This window comes from the organism of the source record quoted next, unplaced genomic scaffold (genome assembly GCF_019419815.1).
Source record: "Pyrus x bretschneideri cultivar Hongxiangsu unplaced genomic scaffold, Pyrus_bretschneideri_v1 Contig8, whole genome shotgun sequence".
NCBI classification, from domain to species: Eukaryota; Viridiplantae; Streptophyta; class Magnoliopsida; order Rosales; family Rosaceae; genus Pyrus; species Pyrus x bretschneideri.
In genome coordinates, this window is record NW_025999820.1 from 5939766 (window position 1) to 5961617 (window position 21852).

At 37.2% G+C, this 21852-nt stretch overlaps 1 protein-coding gene and 1 long non-coding RNA gene across 10 annotated transcripts; both read right to left on the bottom strand.

The window, feature by feature from the left end:
• Nucleotides 1-498: 498 nt before the first annotated feature.
• LOC103956143 lies at nucleotides 499-3930 on the bottom strand. 9 transcript variants are annotated; one of them, XR_007255042.1, is made up of 7 exons: nucleotides 3600-3930; nucleotides 3076-3527; nucleotides 2822-2920; nucleotides 2581-2637; nucleotides 2267-2396; nucleotides 2095-2159; nucleotides 782-1090 (listed from the first exon to the last, which is right to left on the bottom strand). It is a non-coding gene; the product is annotated as an uncharacterized LOC103956143 (long non-coding RNA). The 9 variants fall into 9 exon arrangements; XR_007255043.1 differs by having other exon boundaries at nucleotides 3076-3174; nucleotides 3600-3924; XR_007255041.1 differs by having other exon boundaries at nucleotides 3076-3174; nucleotides 3339-3924.
• A 6534-nt stretch (nucleotides 3931-10464) lies between these two features.
• Nucleotides 10465-13429, bottom strand: LOC103956093 (methyl jasmonate esterase 1). The gene is made up of 3 exons (XM_009368030.3): nucleotides 12925-13429; nucleotides 12245-12373; nucleotides 10465-12032 (listed from the first exon to the last, which is right to left on the bottom strand). Exons 1-3 carry the CDS (start codon nucleotides 13375-13377, stop codon nucleotides 11760-11762), a joined length of 855 nt encoding a protein of 284 aa, XP_009366305.2. The 5' UTR covers nucleotides 13378-13429; the 3' UTR covers nucleotides 10465-11759.
• Nucleotides 13430-21852: the final 8423 nt, after the last annotated feature.

Consider the following 21852-nt stretch of genomic DNA (forward strand, 5'->3'; position numbering starts at 1 on the left):
AAAGAAAATTTCAAAGAAAATCAGATGATGCTTGGGTATTTATTGACTATGTAATTTGAAGATGATATTTGGTTGCAGTTTTTGAAGAGAGGCGTTAGTTTTAGTTGGATTTTCGAAAAGAGACGTTAATTTCGAGAATTATGGTTTGTTAGTCAAGCTTTGGAAAAGAGGGTTTGTCTAGTTGGTATTTCAAAATGATTAGCACTAGTCCTAGTTGGGCTCGAAAAGAGGCATTATTACTGATATATTATGATTTGTTAAGCTTTCAAAAAGATCAGCGTCAGCATATCAATAAAAAATTCAAGATATCAATGAAGATTTCATGCACGTGTGACTCACTAAATGCATGGTACCAATTGAGGGGGGTTTTGAATTTACTTAGTTTGAATTAGGTTTTACTAGCAAGATTGCCCGCGATGCTGCGGGTTTTAAAGCTGTATAAAACATGTCAAAATCCTAAATGGAAACATATACTTGTAATGAGGAACAACATAGGTCTCCAGGGATGGAGTACTTTTTATATAAATGTGAAAATTTATTTATAATCTTATTTACAATGAGGAACAAAATTGACCAAGGGTGGAGTAATATTTACATGAGTAACAAAATGTGTCCATGGGCAGGGTTCTGCATTAGGTAGAGCTTTCTCCTTTCTTCTCACATGTAGGTTCTGTTTTGTCTGTTACATAATTGGAAAAAACAGAAAGTTGTTAATGTACGTGAATAACAGTCTTAGTGCAAATGGGAGAACAAATATGGGTGTGGTTTGAACAATAGATGATAACAATGAAAATAAGTTGGAATAGTATTGCCTTATTTAAGCAAAAAAAGCTCCTAAACTTTACAGCCTATATGAATCCAAGTTGCCACTCAAACTCAAACCAATCAGTTCAATCATGCTCAAACTGATTAATACGTAAGAAAAAGTTATAAATTATGTTTAGCACACGTGTAAATCAACACTAATTATATAAGTTCAAAGTTTTTATGTGAGTGAGGAATACGCATTTGGTCGTTTCTTAGAAACACTATACCAAATTCTTCTGTCCCCAATTCCTCGTCTTACACCTCAAATCCAGTATTTGTATTCCTAAATTGTCCACAAAAAAGAAATTTCAATCCGCGCAAATAATGTCACAAACTCAACAGTTGATATATTCTTTGTTCACACAACTTATAACACCAACTAAAAGTGGTGAACCACTAACTTCAGCACAATGACAGAGTAACAAAACTTAAACAAAGGAATGGTATATGCTGTGAAGAGGTTGTTAAAACTTGTAAGAGTCAATCAATAACAACAACTTCAATTAATACATAGTTTGTTGTACTAGGCACATGAACATATTCAAAAGAAAATTCTAGTTAAACCTAGAAAGTTTTGTATTGAGGATTGTGGGTTTATCAATGAAGTAGAAGATGGTGGAAAAACTCGTATGCTTCCTCTCTGTCCTATTAAAATCTGATGAATAAATTGTAGTCTAATAATTACCAGAACTCCTCAATTAATCAAGACATGTTCAAATTCACACTAAAATAATAATTGGTTCCGGACCCACGATTCATCAAAATTCATGAATTATGACCCAGATTTTGAGATATTCATGTGAGGGTTTTCTTACATGCTTCTTTTTCTGTGTATGAAAACTAAAAGTCAAACACTGTCAGCAAAATGAAAGCAAATTATACTAAAAACAGTGAGAAAAAACAGAAATTATATATAAATATATATATATAGAAAGAGAGAGAGAGAGAGAGAGAGAGAGAGAGAGATGGCAGAAGCAAAAAGCAACAATGATATTTGGAAGAACGAACATACTATACATATCTCCTTTTCTTTTTCCCAATTTATATTTACTTTTCCCTTCTCCTCCTTCAAGGGTCTCTTTACTTTCATGGTTAACTTTTTACTGTAATTGTCTTTTATCCATGATGAAAAGCACTTCTAATGCTGATCTCCTTGTTGGCTCAAACCATGTGGTATATTCAATCCTTTTGGGCATATCTACCATGGTCGTCTAAAATAAGGGATGAAAAAGGATGATGGGAGTAAGAAATAAAGGAATGAAAACAACTTAAATAAAATGTTTTTACCCTTCATTTTGTGCAGTCCTATTAGATTTCTTCTTCTAGATTTCTCCCATGTATTTCTACTTCCTCTGTAACGCAAAAATGAAAAATAAAAACTAAAGATATGAAATGCTTATAAAATAGGCCATACATTTTCATGTCCTAGATAAAGTTCCATGTTAATGGCATTACTGACCGTAATCTTTATGGGCATAATGGCTGACGTACCGGTGCGAGGATATGTTGGTTGGAACTCAAGGAGTGCTCCGTTGGTTTTAGAGCCAGGTCTTCCCAAGGTACATGGATATACAAATCCTACCTGGAGACTGCATAGGAGGGATAATGCATTCAAAGACTTTAGTAATTCACTTTATAATGAGTTACACATTTGATATTTGTGTCAAATTCGTATGAGCAGTACTTCTAATTGTGTGTATGTGCGATTGCGCGTAAATGTACTAAAATCAAACTCAGGTTCAAGAAGATATAGAATATACTGGAAGTCGTTACCAACAGAATTCGCAGAGGATTCACTTTATGACCCGCCTAGTGCTGATGGAACCAAAACTGTGAACATCGTTAAAAGCAGCCTTCAGGTGAGTCTTATGAATTGCAGACTAAGCAATGAGATTTATGATGCATTCGGATATCTCAACAAATTCAGTTGAAAAAAAATTATATTCCAACAGAAATAATATTGAAAACACAAATTTGAAAACCCAATTGCCATAACAAATAATACAATTATTACCTTGCAAGAGGAGAACAGGATGAGTATTGAAATCGAAGCAGCCTTCTCGACAACCTCATCTGGTAACTTGTTAATCCCTTCATCAGAATCACACATTATCTAGTACCAACCAAACCAAACAATTAACTAAAAAAACCATCAACAAAAACAACAACAACCAAGCTTTATCCACTTGGGGTAGGCTTAATTAAAAAATCCAAAACTTATAAAATTTAAACCCTAACTACTGGGAATTTAGATTGCAGGCAACCAACCTCTACTTGTTTTCTGCCCGTATGCGTTCAAGTTGCAGACTTTTAGTGGACGCCATCAGACTCGTTTGCGCTCATGACAAAAACAGTGAAGCAAAACCTCTAAACATGCCCAAATAAACAAACATTACGTTTAGCAAGTGGTTCATTGTTGAGGGCAACTGACAAATGCAACAAAGAAAAACTACAATCTGTGAAAAAAATTAACAAAAACTAAAATTTCAAGCAAGAAAAATGATGTTTTTTCCTCCTGTAAGGGACCATACCAGTATCCGATTCAATCGAGGGTTTTTGTCTTTTTTTCGTTTTTTAAACTTCTGAGTTTTTCTGCTCGGATTCTAAGACGACCCACGATGGTGGTGTCCATAACCCCTCTGTAGATTGTTGTGAATGTTAATGGGGGTTTTGTTGGGTGGGCGTGGAAGCCCAAATGGGCGAGCTTGGTTGGCCGATAGCTGTGCAGAAATCAAACGATATCGGCGAGGATTTTCAAGATTCCGAATCTAAGGAAGAGAAAAGAAATCTACCTTTGGGGACGTCTGAGTGGTGGTGGTGGACGCTGGAAATGAGAGAGGACTGAAGAGATTTTTGGTTCTTGAGAGAGAGCTGGAGAGATCGAGAGATCTGTACTGGAAGCAATAGAAAAGCTTACCGCGATGACCAACACGTGGCCTTATGCTTTCGAAAAGGGATAACGACAGCTGGAACTCAAGGACCATTATACCCACACGTGTACCACAGGGATAAAACTGCCATTTTACTGTTAAGATTGAAAAATAAAAGGGCAAACAAACAGCAATACAGGGGCTAAAGCGTAAAATCACTGTTAATAAACAGTGTTCATCAACTGAGTTTTAGTATATATAATTTCCTTTTTGGTAAAATCATGATTCCACATCATGAGTTTGAGGGTGTTGGAAAATATTAAAGAAAAATAGGCCAAATTTTTTTCATGGTCATTGTGGTGAGACCTTAGTTTTAATCTGACCCTGAAGTGAAAAAACTATAAATCATGGCCCAATGGTCAAGTCCTTTAGAAATCGTAGGGCGAATTATAATTTCTTTCAAAACTCTATCCCCATAAATGGGTTAAAAGGTCAATTTCGTTCATTGTTATAGAAAACTTAAAAAAAAAAACGCACCCACCCATCTCAGCAACGAAACTGTTGGAGTATGCTAAAAAAGTAATTGACGCTACAACACATGACCTTATTCATTGCAACCTAATGTCGAGTCGTCAATGACAAGGGAACGTGAGAGCGTATGTCGGTCAAACACATGACCTTACAGCAGATTAGGAAGGTTCATTAGTGTTTGGGGCGATTCCAAGGAATACCTTAAGTTATAGGGACAAGACCGAGGTTTCAATTCTGGCATACGCACATTGCGGATCTTAAGTCCTAATGATGTTCCCAACCATAATATGAAGATACATGAATGCACAATAAGGAACCTGCCATCTTCTAGGTAATCATAAAGGTAGATATTCCTGGAGCCCATCAAAAATCTACCTCCATAAGTCTTTGCCCAAAGCAATATACTTGAGATTCATCGGAGCGATCATGTCTATATATGTAGAGTTTGACAATTAGTTCCATGCTCTAAATTACATGATCTGAATATAGTAGACAGAAGAACAAAATTACATTGTAACCATAACTAGGGTTCAAAATATATGTTGTATGAATTCAAACATATTTTGATTAATCTAGCTACCTCGAAAGCCATTACTAGATGTCACTATTTAGTTTGTAGATAAAGTGAATTAGAATGGTTTCTAATTATGTAAAATCTATGAAGAACTTATGAGAAAGATGGTTTTGGAAATGTATATATACATGTTGTGATTATACGCCAAAAGCGAAGAACATTTACGCTTGTTCATGGTCGAAGATTTTTGAAAAATTATGGGACTTGCACTGTAGTAATTCGCGCGGAGCATCTACAACTTAGCATGGGGAAAAGCATGACTGATAAAAAATTGAACAAAAATATCGCAATGTTTAACTTTATAAGGTATGGAAACATCGAAATCCACAAAATTGATGTTGGGTTTCTAGGAGGGCTGGTTTAGGTTCAGCAACCGGCCCTCAAATAAAAAAAATTGATGTTGGCTTTGTTATGGAAACACTTTCACAAAATTGACGAGAGAGAGGTGGCCGACGATAAATTGATAGACGAATGGATGGTGGAAGGTCGAGAAGGAAAGAGAGTCTGTGCAAGCCAGAGGTGGAAGATGAATTTGGTGGGACTGAACAATGAATTTGGAGAAGATGAATTTGGAGGTGTGGCGTAGTGTGGTGTGGATTCGCCGGAGAATAAACAGAGAGAGAGAGAGGGTCAGGGTCGTCGAGGAGAGGGCTTGGTTGTCTGGGAAGTTCTGAGCGAGAGAGAGATTTTTTTTAGGAAGTTTTAACGAAAAGCCTATGGTACTGTTTATTTTAACGAAAAATCATATTTTTACACTAAAAAATCAAATCTGGTACTATTCATTTTACTCTTTATTTTGTCTTTATCATTAAAACTCAAAATTTTCAGATATTTTTTATTAGTTTTTCTTATTTTTTATGAACAGTTGAGATCTAATCTTAATCAAATCTAAAGGCCACGTATGTCAAATACGCGCGCGCATATATATATATATATATATATACATTCAAATCGGTATTACCGGCCAAACAGAGTTGTGGTTCCGATCTCCGTATTGAAGTTTCCATGATTGTTTGACTTCGAATACATAATGGTTCGGTATTACTCGGTTTGGTTTTTTTTATGATGAGACACTTTAGGATATTCCAAGAGGAAAAAGAGATTCTCGGATCAATCAATATAAGGATGGGTAATGTTATCTATAGATTAATTTTTACTTTTCACACACGTTTTTCAATTTTCAATCGTCAGATCTAATCAATTGAAAAAGATGAATAACAAAAAATAATAAAAATGTATAAAAAATAAAAATGAGTATGTGAATAGAATTTTGAATTTGAGTATAGATCCTGAAGTGGTCAAAAACAAAAATGACTGGGCTGGGCCAACCTGTCCAGTCTCCCACGTAGATCCGTGCCTGGTTGATGTTTGGGTTGTAAAACATGGGAAGACATGGTCGTGTGGTGGAAAATTATTAGTTTGTAATTAGAGTGGAATTTTCGTATATACATACATTTAGGGTTGGGGCAGCCTAACTTTCTCATCTTTCGTAGGAATTATTTTCCCCTTTGCTTTGATATTTCAATTCCCAATTATATGCTATGGTATTCCGTTGTTCTATGACAGTTTTAGATGCACTGCTTTCTTTTCTTGTTATGCAATATGCAGGGATCATGTTTTGCTAAATATGATATTGTTCGCATGCTAAACTGAAATCTTAACTATTATTTTTCCCCTTTTCATAAAAGTATTTTTAAATAGATTGGCGGTGTCTCAATTTGGTGACAGGTGATGGAAAAATATTACGTGAGCTAGCTCACTCGTTTTCTATCAAGGTCTGGATAAATTAGAACTGAAGGATAAGATGGTGGGGGTTGATGCACACTATGGCTGTCTACCTTCAACGCAATTTGTCGAGAAGGAGAAAAAGCAAATTGACACATATCAATCCATATCCTCAACTCCCATGTTATTTCTAGCCCAACCAGGGATTTCAACTAAGAAACACACAGTTAATATCACTTGGAGTTCAGCCTAGAAAGAAGCTGTATCACACTTTAGTTTACAAACAAAGAGCTCAACATGTGAAATTTCCCCCTTTATGAGGAAGAAACCCTAATTCAGGATACCCAATACTTAAATACCGTTGTAATTGCAGTTCTTAATCCAAAATCATGCGATTTTATGAAATAAAATGAAGAGCCAAGTCAAGTCGGAGATCAGGTGATAAATCTGTAGAAAACGATGACATCGGGGACCAAGTTGGGAGGTGTTACGACCCATCCTTGATTTTAAGCTATTTTAATCTTGAAGGTGTAAAATGACCAAAATGCCCCTAGAACGGTACGTGTTGACTTTCGTTGACTGGTATTTGTGAAACATATAAACTATTGTTTTAGTGTATTTTCATAGTAATCGTTGTTACGAACGCGTAGGTACAAGCGGAATGAGAATCAGACTTAAAACAAAGTTTTACGGGACAATGAATGCAAAGGCATTTTCGTAAATTCACTCTATTTATGGAGAATTCTTGTAACATCCCACATCGTCTAGGGGAGTGGATCCTATATGCCTTATATGTATATTCTCATCTCTACCTAGCACGAGGCTTTTTGGGAGCTTACTGGTTTCGGGTTCTATAGGAACTCCGAAGTTAAACGAGTAGCGCACGAGAGCACTTCTATGATGGGTGACCCACAGGGAAGTTCTCGTGTGAGTTCCCAAAAACAAAACCATGAGGGTGTGGTAGGGGCCCAAAGCGGACAATATCGTGCTACGGTGGAGTCGAGTCCGGGATGTGGTGGGGGCCCGGGCTGGGTGTGATAATTTGGTATCAGAGCCTAACCCTGGCCATGGTGTGTGCCAACGACGACGTCGGGCCCTTAAGAGGGGTGGATTGTAAGATCCCACATCGCCCAGGGGAGTGATCCTTATATGTATATTTTCATCCCTACCTAGCACGAGGGCTTTTGGGAGCTCACTGGCTTCGGGTTCCATCGGACAATATCATGCTACAGTGGTTTCTCTGCAACTCTCTCTCCCTTCTCTGCGCTGTCCCCCTTCTCTTTGAAAACAACACACACATACCTACACATACATACTCACATGGTTACACCTAGTCGCCATCTCAGCGAAGGAAGAAACGGATACCAGTCTTCAAACTCATAAGCTTGGGGAACCACAACGATGAACCCTCGATCTTGGTAAGCTTCGAGACTCTCTCTCATTAATCTTTCTCTTAGATCAATCAAACTCTAGTTAGGACTCATCTTAGGTGCTTTGGTGAAGGTTTGTAGTGAGGAACAACTCGGAGGGTGTTTTCCCAGTTTTATTGGTGAGTCCAACGGCTTTCGAGCCAACTTCCGGCCAAACCATGGTGAGTTGGCTAGCATGCAAGGTATCAATCTCTTCGTCTCACCGAGTACTACAACTTTCCTTTTTGTTTCACCTAATTTCGTTGAGTATTGAAGAAGTTATATCTATTTGAATCTTACTTAGTTTTTGGCGACCTCCGACACTTTTGAGGCGTTTTATAGCCAAACCATGGCCAATTAGATATCGTGTAGGTACCATTCTCTTCGTCTCTTCGAGAGCTACGATTTTCATTTTTGAATCACTCGATTTCGTTGAGTATTGACAAAGTTATGGACGTTCAAAATTTGTCTAAATTCCGGCCGAATTCTGACCTTCTTCTCCGGCGTGAAACCCAACCTAAGAAACCAGCCAGGCCTTCGGGCCGTTCCTGCCAAGCCCAAAAACCTGCCTTTTAGGAGCTCACTGGCTTCGGGTTTCATCGGAACTCCAAAGTTAAGCGAGTAGCGCACGAGAGCAATCCTATGATGGGTGACCCACTGGGAAGTTCTCGTGAGAGTAACCAGAAACAAAACCGTGAGGGTGTGGTCGTGGCCCAAAGCGGACAATATCGTGCTACGATGGTGGAGCGGGCCCAGGATGTGGTAGGCCCCGAGCCGGGATGTGACAATTTGGTATTAGAACCTAACCCTGGCTATGGTGTGCTGACGAGGACCTCGTGCCCCTAAGAAGGGTGGATTGTAAGATCCCACATCGCCCAGAGGAATGATCCTTATATGTATATTCCCATCCCTACCTAGCATGAGGTCTTTTGGGAGCTTACTGGCTTCGGGTTCCATCGAAACTCCGAAGTTAAGCGAGGAGCGCGCAAGAGCAATCCCATGATGGGTGACCCACTGGGAAGTTCTCGTGAGAGTTCCCAGAAACAAAACCGTGAGGGCGTGGTCGGGGCCCAAAGCAGAGAATATCGTGCTATGGTGGTGGAGCAGGCATGGGATGTGGTGGGCCCTGGGCGGGGATGTGACAATTCTTTTGGTTTGTTTGGGTTCCAATGGGACTCACATCCCTCTCCTATTTTCCAAAACTCTCTCTCCCTTTCTTCTTTCCTTTAGAGAATCAAACTTAAAACAAAGTTTTTACGGGACAATGAATGCAAAGGCATTTTCGTAAATTCACTCCATTTATGGAGATTTTTTGGTTTGTTTGGGTTCCAATGGGACTCACGTCCCTCTCCCATTTTCCAAAACTCTCTCTCGCTTTCTTCTTTCCTTCACATGTTTTTTTCCTCCCTAGAGCCACACACAACCATCACAGTCCAACGAGTTTTAACCCCATAAAAACCACTATCTTCATCATCTCTAGCTCATCATAAGTTAAAAGACCTCATTCTTGCTGGAAAACATGAAGCCGAGCCTCGGACCCTCGACTTCGACAATGCTCACAAAATTTCGATGAGGTTTTCTCATTCAAGGAGTAGATGTGAGTAGTTCCAGAGGCTCTAGAGAACAAGCCCAGCTAGAGGAAGACTTCATTGAGCACCAGATTTAGTAGTCGTAACAGTGATCACATCAGACGTCGAGGTACATTCTAGCAGCTCTGACATATTCCTACGAATTATGGTATTTACTCAACTTATTCATAAGACTTGTATTTGGGTAATTATGCTCTGAACCTATTGTTTTGCATGTAGTAAAGAGTTTAAGGCCCATTAGGTGTGGCCCTTCGAGGATTTGTTGGAATAAAGGTGGTTGTTTGCAGGTATTTTAATTGGGCTCATTCCTATTTTAAGGGAAACTCTACCAAAATTTCGATAGATTTTAATAGTTGAAAACTTTAGTTATGACTTCATGCATATCAAGGCTTCCTCACCTATCTAGGTGACGGCCAACGCGCCTTAATTTTGATGATCAGTAGACATCAGGGTCAGGGTGTGTTAGGAGGGCTTACCTTGATGGTGAGGTCAAGATGGTGAACCTAGTCAAGTCAGAGACGAAGTTTGGCAAGTTAGAGAGGTCAGAGTGAAGGAGGTGCTCACGGAGCACGTGAGAGGAAGAGAGGTGTATCGAGGCCAATCAAACCATGGGGCGAGCGCGACGATGAGCGAGGTGTTAGATGTTTGACGTCGAGAGGAGAATATTCTAGTTTGGAGGGTGATCGATAAGGTTGAGGTATCAAGTTTGAACTTTGGAGTCTAGGGACTGGAGGCAGGGTATGAGTTTGGACTCTGGAGGCAAGATGGGACGAGGGGTGTATTAGTTTGGGTTAGTGTAAAATATAAAACAACGTTGTTTTAAGGTTTAGATATTCGGTTTGGTTTGCTGTCCTAAGCTTTGAATGCGGAACCAAATTAATAGAATTCAGTTCAGTTTGGTTTCTCTAATTTTGTTTGATTTTTCTCGGTTCAGTTTTTTCTGCTTTGATTTAGTTCGATTTTATTTTTTATTTTTCGAATCTACCCTACATCTCATGGTATACTCCTTATAAATCGATTTGTAAACGGTATATGCCATGAGATGATACCTTATCATTTCATACCATGGGAATATTTAACATTTATTTTTATTCACACTGAAGTTATCCGAACTCATTCCGGTTTTGAATTTCCTTGCAAGGCAATTTGTTGGTTTATAAGTGATTTCCAATTACATTTAATATTGACTCGACTTTTCAGAAGTTGGAAACTTGTCCTTACGCCAACTTGACCCACCAACCAAATCGATTTCCTTCTTGAAACGGTGCTACCAACTTGACCCACCAACCAAATCGATTTCCTTCTTGAAACGGTGCTACCAACTTGACTTGGTGACATTGTTAGGATGAGGAGTCAACTGAATATTCTTTCCAACAGACTTCTTTGTTTCATTGGTAACTTTTGGCCTCTGTTGGACTATTAGTTCTAGTGTAGCTTGTACGTAGACGCTTCTGGAAAAATTATTAAATTTCCGACTTAAAACCCAACCCTTACTAATAAAGGAAGTATCATCGCCAGTGATGGCTGTTGTTAGACTGGGCATCACACAAGATAATTTACATTTTGACTCTCTCTTAGGCAAGTGAATTGGAAATAGAATGAAATGGGTTGATTGCAATCTTATTTATAGACAACCAAAGGGTATCACTCAAGTCAATAGGTATAAGTCTTGTCAAATTGTTGTAACCCTTGTCAGAGGTGTAATCCTTTATTTTAGAGTTATATTTCTTGGTACATTTGTTGTACTCGGTTCACATATTAAAGAGATGTATCTCTTTATTGTGAACTAATGCCTTTTTTTCTTGAGTTACACTTCTTGACCAATATACGTATTACATAGATGCATTATTTCTTTATAAGTAACAACTTTTCACCATGAACGTCACATAAAATTACCATATCACCACATAGACCACAAAAAATTTCGACCAAATTCTTTTTTGGGGTAGAATAAATAGAGATTTTATGTTATTACTTTAAATTTAGGTTTCCTTGTCCTTGTGAGCTAATGATTATTTTGATTTATTTTCTAATACTCCTTAATTGTATTATATAAATACCTCCTTACGGTGAACAAAAAATATATTGAAATTGTATTTGAGAATTCTGAGATTGTTGAGTACTTCATACCTCTTTAGCTAAAGTTCATGGACACGTATAATTCTTAGTACTTATCCCTTATAAAACAATCTCACTTATTTGGATAATAGTATAATACTTGTTTGCTGATCTAACCATCTCTGTATAACTGTGTTTATGAATATTTCTCAGCAATGTTTTGGAGATGGAAGAACAACTCTACGGGTTTAGAGAGCATGACCATGTGATCAGAACCGTTTATCACTTTCACTTCATTTGGTGGATTGCTTTTTATCATATAATTTTGCACATCCATTACTATCGCATGGTCTTCGCTGGACACGATGAATACTCTAGGAACTGATCCATACTTCTCTTTCGTGAGTTTTATTACATCATAATTGTAGCGAGGAATAAATCTCACCAACGATAACGCTAGGGTTAAATCCTGCACATTTTATAAATCACCAACCAAAAAGAAAAAAAAGTATATTTAGCTAAGTATTTATTATCTTTCCAGTGCGTGTTAAGAGAGCACGAATATATAAATCACCAACCAAAAAGAAAAAAAAGTATATTTAGCTAAGTATTTATTATCTTTCCAGTGCGTGTTAAGGTTCCTATCTATTGCAATAGACACACTTTAAGTCTAAGACTTACCTGTGGTGGTGAGAGCTGGTACAAGCTTGTCGCCAAGTCCTTAGGCCCAAAGAGAAAGGATGTTGCAGGGTTATTGGTCCCGTTATCATATCTGAATTGAGAGTCCATATAATCCAATCTTTTCTTAATCTATGCATTTTTCAGAAAATTATTTGTTAGTTACCCTTACATATCTCATTCAGTAGGATTCAGACAACAATGAACAAGAGATCAGACATACGCACACATACATAGTCCCATTTAATTTATAGATCTCTCAAATGAGTTTATCGAAGGGATCTCTTGTAGGTCTAATTCTCAATATATATAACGGTTGAATTAAATAATAGCCATTTTATTATTTCTTTGAAGAATCGTATTTGTCTATTTTTTTTCCCTCTAATTTGATTTATGCTTAATAGTTTTGGAGTGAATTTTTTTTATTAAGATGATCTATGAATGAACTACAATAAGACAATTCAGATCATTGTAAAAGTTATAAAATTGGCAATACAAAGTGCCTCAAATAAGTTTATTTGAGGGAACCCTCAACGGAGAGATATGGTTATGCCATACTTATTTTTTTGATTCACAAGATACGATGAATAAGGTACGACATATGATCAATTTCAACTCACAGTAGAGCACTATAAAGAAGACATATAGTGCAACTCAATCTTTGTGTGTATGAAATTCATTACCTCTGATTGTATAGTTGAGAAATTGAGAGTAGGACCAGACATGACAGCCGTAACATATACTGCAGCAGCAATTTTATGAGGAAACCTCTCCATGAAAATAGATATGACGGCTCCACCAAAGCTGTGAGCCACAAGGATAACCTTTTCATTTGGTGGTAGAGACACCATGAGCTTTGTCAAAGGCTCGACGTATTCTGATAACGAAGGCAGTTGCTGTACCTGAATCGGGTTGATCCCTGATGCTCCCAAGTCTAGAGCTGTGACATGATGACCTGAGTCCTTCAGGAGAGTTGCCACCTTATACCAGCTCCATGCTCCATGACAAGCTCCATGTATCAACACAAAATGTTTTGGACTTTGAGTTTGGTTGTGAATGGGGGGCGAGGATGGGGTTGAGGTACTAGCTTTTGCTAAGCAAAGCTTCTCTGTTATGTTCTCCATCTTCTCTATCATTAACGCTCAATTTCCTTGATGGTTTGCATCTCTCGTCTTGCTTTCATATGTAGACACGATCAGAGAATTAATAATTGACTCAGAAGTCAAAAGTCTCGATCAGAGAACTAATAATTTGCTCAAAAGTCAAAAGTCATTGTATTTAAGTTGAAAAGTAATCTTTCTTTCTCGTCAAAAGTTGAAAAGTATTCCAAAGAGGTGGGCGAAAAAATCTCTCCCTCTGAGAGACCTTCTCTCCTTTGTGAGAGTTTCCTTTCCCTTTTAGTGAGGGTCTTCAGCTTTTCCTCCTACTCCGGCGCCGACTCTGGCTTCGGCTGGAGTCGGTTGCCTCTTTTCCTTTTCTTCTTCTGTTTTCTTCTCCTTTCCCCTTCTCTACTCTGTTGTTCTCTTTTCCTTTTCTTCTTCTTTTCTCTTCTCTTGATGCTTTTCTTCCTCCTTCCTCTTCCTTCTTCCCTTCTATGTGTGATTGGCTTTCTCCGGGTTTTTCTGCCCATTTGTTCTGGTTATTCCCCCACTGCGACCTCCGATCTCACCTTTCATCGGTCTCGATCTGACAGTCCCACTTCCAACCTTCCTTTTTCTTCTTCTCTCTCACTTTTTTCCACCTCCATGACTCTACTCCAACCATTTTCTACCTTTTCCATTTGCTTCTGTCCTACATCATTCTCACACATGTTCAATTCTGCAACCATCTCTTCCACCCGCGTTGTGCGGTTTTCTAGGAAGGTGTGCAGAGCTTCGGCTCATATGGTGTACCCACCACCACCTTCCACTTGTATGTTGTTTTCGGCTTTGTTGCTGGGGGAAAGTTCTTTCCCTCTAGCTTCTTCCTTTGGTGGCTGCGGTTTCGATTTGTGTGGTGTACGGTGGAGGACGCTGGCGCCTTCTTCTTTGGGGCTGTGTTTGGTGCGATCTCTGGCCTGGGATACTGGATTGTGGTCGACGGCCGGTTCTTCGACGGCGGAGGAGGATGCTAGTCTTGTGGTGTTTTCTGTTTTGGGGCTTTCTCTCGGGTTGGGCTTTTGTTTAGTGTTGGGGGTTCACTTTTTGTTTTGTATTTTCTGTATATTTGCGCCCCTTTGTCTGTAATTGTGTTCTCTTGGTACTGAATCTCATTTATCCAAAAAAAAAAAAAAGTTGAAAAGTATTCCCAACTCAAATTTGCTAGAGAAGTAGTTTCCTATGTGGAGCCACATATTTGGTGCCAACAGGATCCTCTCCGGATCTTTTTGGTGAGGATCTTGGAGATACGTGAATCGTGTCCATTTATCTTACATAGTGCAATTAGTTTTGTTAGGTACCGTTTGTGTTTAATTTTAAATAAAATATTTAAAATGATTTATGACTGCATAATGTATGATGAATGGACACGATTCATGGATCCCTAGAATCCTGACAAAGAGGATATGACGAGGATCTTGATTCTATTTTGTGAAGAACCAAACGACGACGTATGTGAAACGATGTGTATGGTTTGTTTGAGTTTCAGAGAGAAGGATTGTTGTTTATCATTACATTAATATTGTCTTCACTTAAATACTCGTGTAATTAGTAAGTGTGAACGTTTTATATAAAAAACTTGAATGTAATTTAAAATGAAAGTAAAATAAGTTGTAATTGTTTTGCTTGTTCTTAATCCTATAACATTCCTCGTACATGGGTCCGCCTACATTGAATCATATGTAACGGAAATGAAATGAAATAGCCAAATAGGGCATGCTCAGCAAAACCTAAAGGGAGAGAGGGTAGCTTGGGACTTAGGGTTTCAAACCTGTCAATTACTAGGATGGACAAAATCCTTGGCTATTGGATAGCACAAGAATTTCCAACAGTGAGTGATAAATGAGCATTTAGGCGGAATTTCTATTGTACTTTCGGATATTTTATACCCTGATTAAAATTTTCAAATTATAAAATACTCGGAAACCGTAAAAAGTTTTCAAAGTTTAGGCAAGCAAAGAAAATTGGGTAAATTACACTTTCATACCTTAGATTTAGGGTCTATTTCAATTCCTTACAATATCTTCAAAACAATTCACTTTCATACCTTAAGTACTATTTTATTTCAAAATAATACCTCTGATACATTTTCCATCCATTTATCTATTAAATGTTGACGTGGCTGCCAAATGTCTGTCACGTGGCAAATAAAATAATTTTTTAATTTTTTTTAAAAAACCTGAATTTTCTCAAAAAAAGAAAAAAAAATTGAAAAAAAAAAAATGAAACCCACTCCCCTCTCCCCCCTCCCCCCAGCGACCCACATCCCTATCCCTAACCCAAAACCCAAAAAACTTGTTGCAGTAGCAAGCAAGAAGAAGAGGGAGGAAGAAGGAAGGAAAAAAAAAAACCCAAAAAACCCGCCCCCCTGGGGTTAGGATCTCGTGATTTTCAGTATGGGTGGGTTTTGAAAATACTTTGAGTTTGAGATAATTTTTGGATTGGTTTTGTGGTAGATCCACCTAATCTCGAGTGGAATTTTTGTGGGTGATGGGGGATGGGGGAAATGGGTGGCTTGAGTGGGACGAACTAGGGCTTTTTTTTGGGGTGGGGGGGGGGGGAAGGCACTGGTTTCAATATTTTTTTCTTTTTCTGAGAAAATTCAGGTTTTTTAAAAAAAATTAAGAAAATATTTTATTTACCACATGACAGACATTTGACAGCCACATGACATATATGTGGCAGCCACGTCAGCATTTAACAGATCAATGGATGGAAAATGTAACAGAGGTATCATTTTGAAATAAAATAGTACTTCAGGTATGAAAGTGAAATGTTTTAAAGATGTTGTAAGGAATTGAAATAGACCCCAAACCTGAGGTATGAAAGTGTAATTTACCCCTTTTTTTTTCAATTGTTTTTTCTTTTTTTGAGAAAATTTAGGTTTTTTAAAAAAAATTAAAAAATTATTTCATTTGCCACGTGGCAGACATTTGGCAACCACGTGGCAGACATTTGGCAGCCACATCAACATTTAGCAGATTAATGGATGGAAAATGTAACAGAGGTATTATTTTGAAATAAAATAATACTTAAGGTATGAAAGTCAAATGTTTTGAAGATGTTGTAAGGAATTGAAATAGACCCCAAACTTGAGGTATAAAAGTGTAATTTACCCAAGAAAATTTATCACTAACAAGTATGACGTACATATCTTGGTAATATGATGGAATCCTTGTGTACTATTACATAAAATGGGGTCCATGACCAAGGTCTCGTTAATCCATCTAAATATTTACTGTAAATCTCAATTTACTACCCTCAAGTTTCGTGGTTTTCAACATTTAGTACATAAAGTTTTTTTCATTCTAGAGTCATACCCAAAGTGTTAATTTTGGGACAGTCTCATACATCTGTTAGTCTAACTGTTAAGTCTTCCGTTAACTGATGACGTAACGCCCATGTGGACAATGACTGGGCCACGTGTCATTAAGAGGTCCACGTGGAAATTAAAATTATTTAATTAAATATTAAAAACTAAAAAAATAAAATCATTTAATATTTTTTTTTGCATGAGGGACCCACCCCTTATCTCCCTGACGTTTCTTCCCCGCTTTCATCTTCCCCCAACCTAGATCCTACCCTCCCTCTCTCTCATCCCCATCCGCACATTGAAGGTCGTGGGTTGAGGCTAGAATTTGTAGTGGCTGCAAGTGTGGATCTGGGAGTCGCGGGTTTGCAAAAGAGGTGTAGCTGTTGTTCAATTTTAAAGTGGCGAGAGAGACGAGATGCTGAAGGTTGCGGGTTGGTAGCTGCAAGTGTTAGGATTGCGACGAAGTTGTGAGTTGCTTGAGGGTTTGTTTATTTGACTTTGCAGAATGAGGGTTCCTAAGTACTGGATTCCTCAAATTTCTTAACCATGTTGTGACCTTTAGGGGATTGCAGAACCTCGAAGGAGAGACAACCATGTTTTGAAGTCATGGCTTCAACATTCTTGGTTCTTTGATTTATTGCCAGCACCACTGGGTTGCTGTTGAGACGCCGGTGTTGCAAGCTTGCCGGAGGGATCCCCTTTGAAACTGTTGACCATCCTCAACCCAAATCCCACCCTCCTTCTCTTTCATCCCCATCTTCACTACGCAGCGCAGATCTGCCTTTTTTTTTTAAATATTGAAGTGGGCCCATATTGACATGTGGCGCTCAATTATTGTTCACGTGGGCGCCACGTTATCAGTTAACAGAAGTCTTAATGGAAAACTTAACGAATGTATGAAATTGTCCCAAAATTAAGACTTGAGATATGACTCTAGGATGAAAAAAACTTCATGTACCAAATGTTGAAAACCACAAAACTTCAGGATAGTAAATAGAGATTAACCCAAATATTTATGTTACCAAGACTGATGTTTGCTGATTTTGTTCTCTATAGGACTTTGCGATTGGTGGCACGTTGCTGCATAAATAATTAGATTCCTTGCTTCGAAACCGCTATCCTCCTTACGCCAACTTAAGCCACCAACCAAATCAATTTCTACGTTCTTCTTGCATATGGTCTAATATCTTGGTAGATAGGATGTTAGGTTTCTATCCATGCATTTTGAGTTTGAAACTTCTCAATTCTTAAATTATTATAATAATTTCTTACTCTCTTCCTCTCTTTAATAATAATAAATATTTAAAAAAAAAGATAATTTTGCGTCCTTAAAACGGTGGTGCCAACTTGATTTGGTTGGACTACTAAATCCTAGTGTAGCTTGTACGTCGAGACTTCTAGAAAAATTATTAGATCTCCCCGACATAAAATTTAACTCTCCATATCAATAAAGAAATTATGATCTCTGGTGATGTCTATTGTTACTGGGATCACACAAGAAGATTTTTTATTTTTTAATTTTTTTTTACTCTCTTAGGCAAGTGAATTCGAAATAGAATGAAATGGGTTGACTGCAATCTTATTTACGACAACCAAAGGGTATCACTCAGGTTAATAGGTGTAACCCTCATAAGATGTGTAACTCTTTAATGTGAACTAATGCCTCTTTTTCTAGAGTCACGCTTTTTGACTAATAGGCGTATCACATTGATTATTTAATCATTCATAAGTAACAGTTTTTTCAATACAAGAGTTACATTGATAGTATCGTATCACCACATGAACCACAAAAAACCAAAAACAATACTTGGATCCAATTAGATATGGATGCGTGTCCAAATAATTGAATTGTAAACTCAAATTGGACATGTGTCCAAATCTAATTGAATGAAAGCATGATCGGTTGCTGAATTTTCAGCAGCCAAATATTGTTCAAAAACAAAATTCAACCAAATTCTTTTTGGGTAGTTATAAACAGGCATTTTATATTATTACTTTAAAATTTAGGTTTCCTTCTCCTTGTGAGCTAATGATTATTTGGACAGGTGTCAGTAGATACGAGGAATTTCTTTTGGACAGGTATCAGTTTAGAGTTCAAAGAGCTTGTAGCGATTATGTTACTCTTGTACTTTTCCTTATGTTTCTTGTAGGACTTTCTTTTGAGAGCCTACGGTCGTGTCACTCTAGTGAGGGTTGTGCCTTGTTGTACAGCTGTTGTAAATACTATGACAGACCATACCACCTTACCTAATATTGTCAATTTCAGTTCAGTATTTCTTATTTGTATTTCTTGGCACCCCTTAGAGTCGAGCATCACATTGATCCTAGATGTATATCGAGATGGGGCGTGACATGGAGACTGGAGGTAGGGTATGGATTTGAAGTCTGGAGACAAGGTTAGACGATGGATGTATTAGTTAGGGTTAGTGTAAAGCATAAAACGATGTTGTTTCAAGGTTTAGGTATTCAGCTCGGTTTACTGTCTTAACTTTTGAATTCGAAACCGAATTAATTAATAGAATTTGATTCGATTTGATTTCCCTAATTTTGTTAGGTTTTTTCATGGTTCATTTTTTTCCGTTTCAGTTAGTTTTTTTCAATTTGTAAACGGTATGTCGTGAGATGATACTTGATCGTTTCATACTATTTTTTTATTCACACTGAAGTTATCCGAACTCATATCCGATTTTGAATTTCCTTGCAAGGTATTTTGTTGGTTTATAATTGATTTCCAATTTTATTTAATATTGACTTGACTTTTCAGAGGTTGGAAACTTGTTCTCACGCCAACTTGACCCACCAACCAAATCGATTTCTTTTCAGACGTTGGAAACTTGCCCTTCTTTAGACGTACGGTGCTGCCAACTTCACTTGGCGACATTGTTAGGATGAGGAGTCAACTTTAATACTCTTTCCACCACAAACTTCTTTGTTTCTTGGATAACTTTTAGCCTCTGTTGGACTATTAGTTTTAGTGTAGCTTGTACGTAGACGGTTCTAGAAAAATTATTAAATCTCCCTGGCATAAAACCTAACTCTCCATACTAATAAAGAAATTATGATCTCCAGTGATGGCTGTTGTTAGACTGGGCGCAAGAAGATATATTTTGACTCTCTCTTGGGCAAGTGAACTGGAAATAGAAGGAACTGGTTGACTGCAATCTTATTTATAGACAACTAAAGGGGATCACTGCCTTGTTAAATGTTCGTGACCCTTTATTTAAGAGTTATATCTCTTGGTATATTTATTGTATCTCTTCAATGTGAATCAATATCTCATTTTCTATAGTCACGCCTCTTGTCTCATATGCATCTCATATGAATCATTTATTCATTCATAAGTAACAACTTTTTCATCACGAGAATCACATTGAAAGTACAATATTACCACACAAAATAAAAAAATTCAACCAAATTCCTTTTTGGATAGATATGAACATGGATTTTGTATTATTACTTTAAAATTTAGGTTTCATTCTCCTTGTGAGCTAATGATTATTTTGATTTATTTTCTAATACCCCTTAAACCATATATTTTCAACTGAAAGTAGATATGAAAATAATTATCTACGTACTCAATATATATATAGGGAATTGTTATTAGAACTCTAAAAATTTTATTTTACACTCCAAACTTTCTATATTAGGAAAGAAAAATATACTTGTGGGGAGTGTAGAATGAGATGAGAATTGTTATTAGCACTCAAAAAATCTCTTTCTGCACTTTCTATCTTATGAAAGAAAAATATAATTGTGAGGAGTGTAGAATAAGATTTTTGGAGTGTCGATAACACCTCCCCATATATATATATATATGTACTGAGATTTCGAAGGGTATACAGAGGAGCTTTATGTACTATTATTGGACAAAAATGATTGATACTAACTATTCTTGTTCTTAATAACTATAATGTACATGTGGCGATTGGTTGACATGTAGCAATTGGTTGTTATAAGGTGGTTGTATGGATCAAGTTAGTTAGAAATATGTGGGATTGTAAGAAATGATAGTTTAGTAATTTTGTCATTAGTTAGTTTACTATAAAAGTAAAGTGGTTAGACATTTGGGAATCATTTTGTAATTCATTCTTTCTATTCAATTGAATTTTTCTCTTCTCTTTCTCTAACATTTCTCAAAAATCCTTCAAACTTTTCATTGTTCATTACATTGTTATGATGGTATCATCGTCGGAAATGGTTCAACACCAGTTTCGATCCTGATTCTTCCGCTGCTATTGATATCGAGGGGTGCTGCAGAGGAGCAAAATTGGTACAATGGAGTGGTGCGATTTCTGCTGCTGTGTTGGTTGATTAAAGTGAAGATTGCTGGGAATTATTGGTTGCAAAGCTTTTTCTGGGTTGTTAGCTATTTCTACAATCATCTCAGGTGTTCTCGTTTCTTTATTCTAATTCATTACTTGAATTCGAAGATTATAGTTGGTTTCTCAAGATGTTGATTTAGGATGTTTTTGATTGATCTATGATATTTCTGTTGATTTGGATGATTCTGATAATCTGCATATATTGATATGGATGTGTTGAGATAAGAAGTTTTTTAGTCAAGAAAGTGTCATTCCTTCTAAATCAAGAAAGTCATCTTCCTTCAAGAAAGTGTCAGTCTTTCTTCTTAAAATCATAGCGTTATTCTCTGCATATAATTGGAATAAGTGATTAGTTGTTGTTTGTGAAAATAGTCATGACTACTCCAAATTTTAAAGTGGAAGGAGTATTGGGTATGCTTACTATAAAGCTAAGAGATGATAATTTTGCCAAATGGGCATTTCAGTTTCATTTTGTTCTAAGAGGTTACAAATTGTTTGGTCACTTTGACTGATGAGGCAATAGAATATGTTATTGGGTGTATGACTGCTCATGAAGCATGGACAAATCTTGTTGATAGATATGCTTATGTTTCAAAGTCTAAGGTTAATCATCTTCAGACAGAGTTGCACACAATTAAGAAAGGAACTGATTCTATTAACAAGTATCTGCTGAAATTAAAAGGAATTATAAAGCAATTAACTGCAGCAGGTGAATCTGTATCTAATAAAGACATCATGATTGTTGGACTTGCTGGTCTACCTAAAGAATATGTAGTCATTCGAACTGTAATCTTGGCTAGGGAGTTGTCTATTACCATGAAGGAATTTAGAGCATAACTT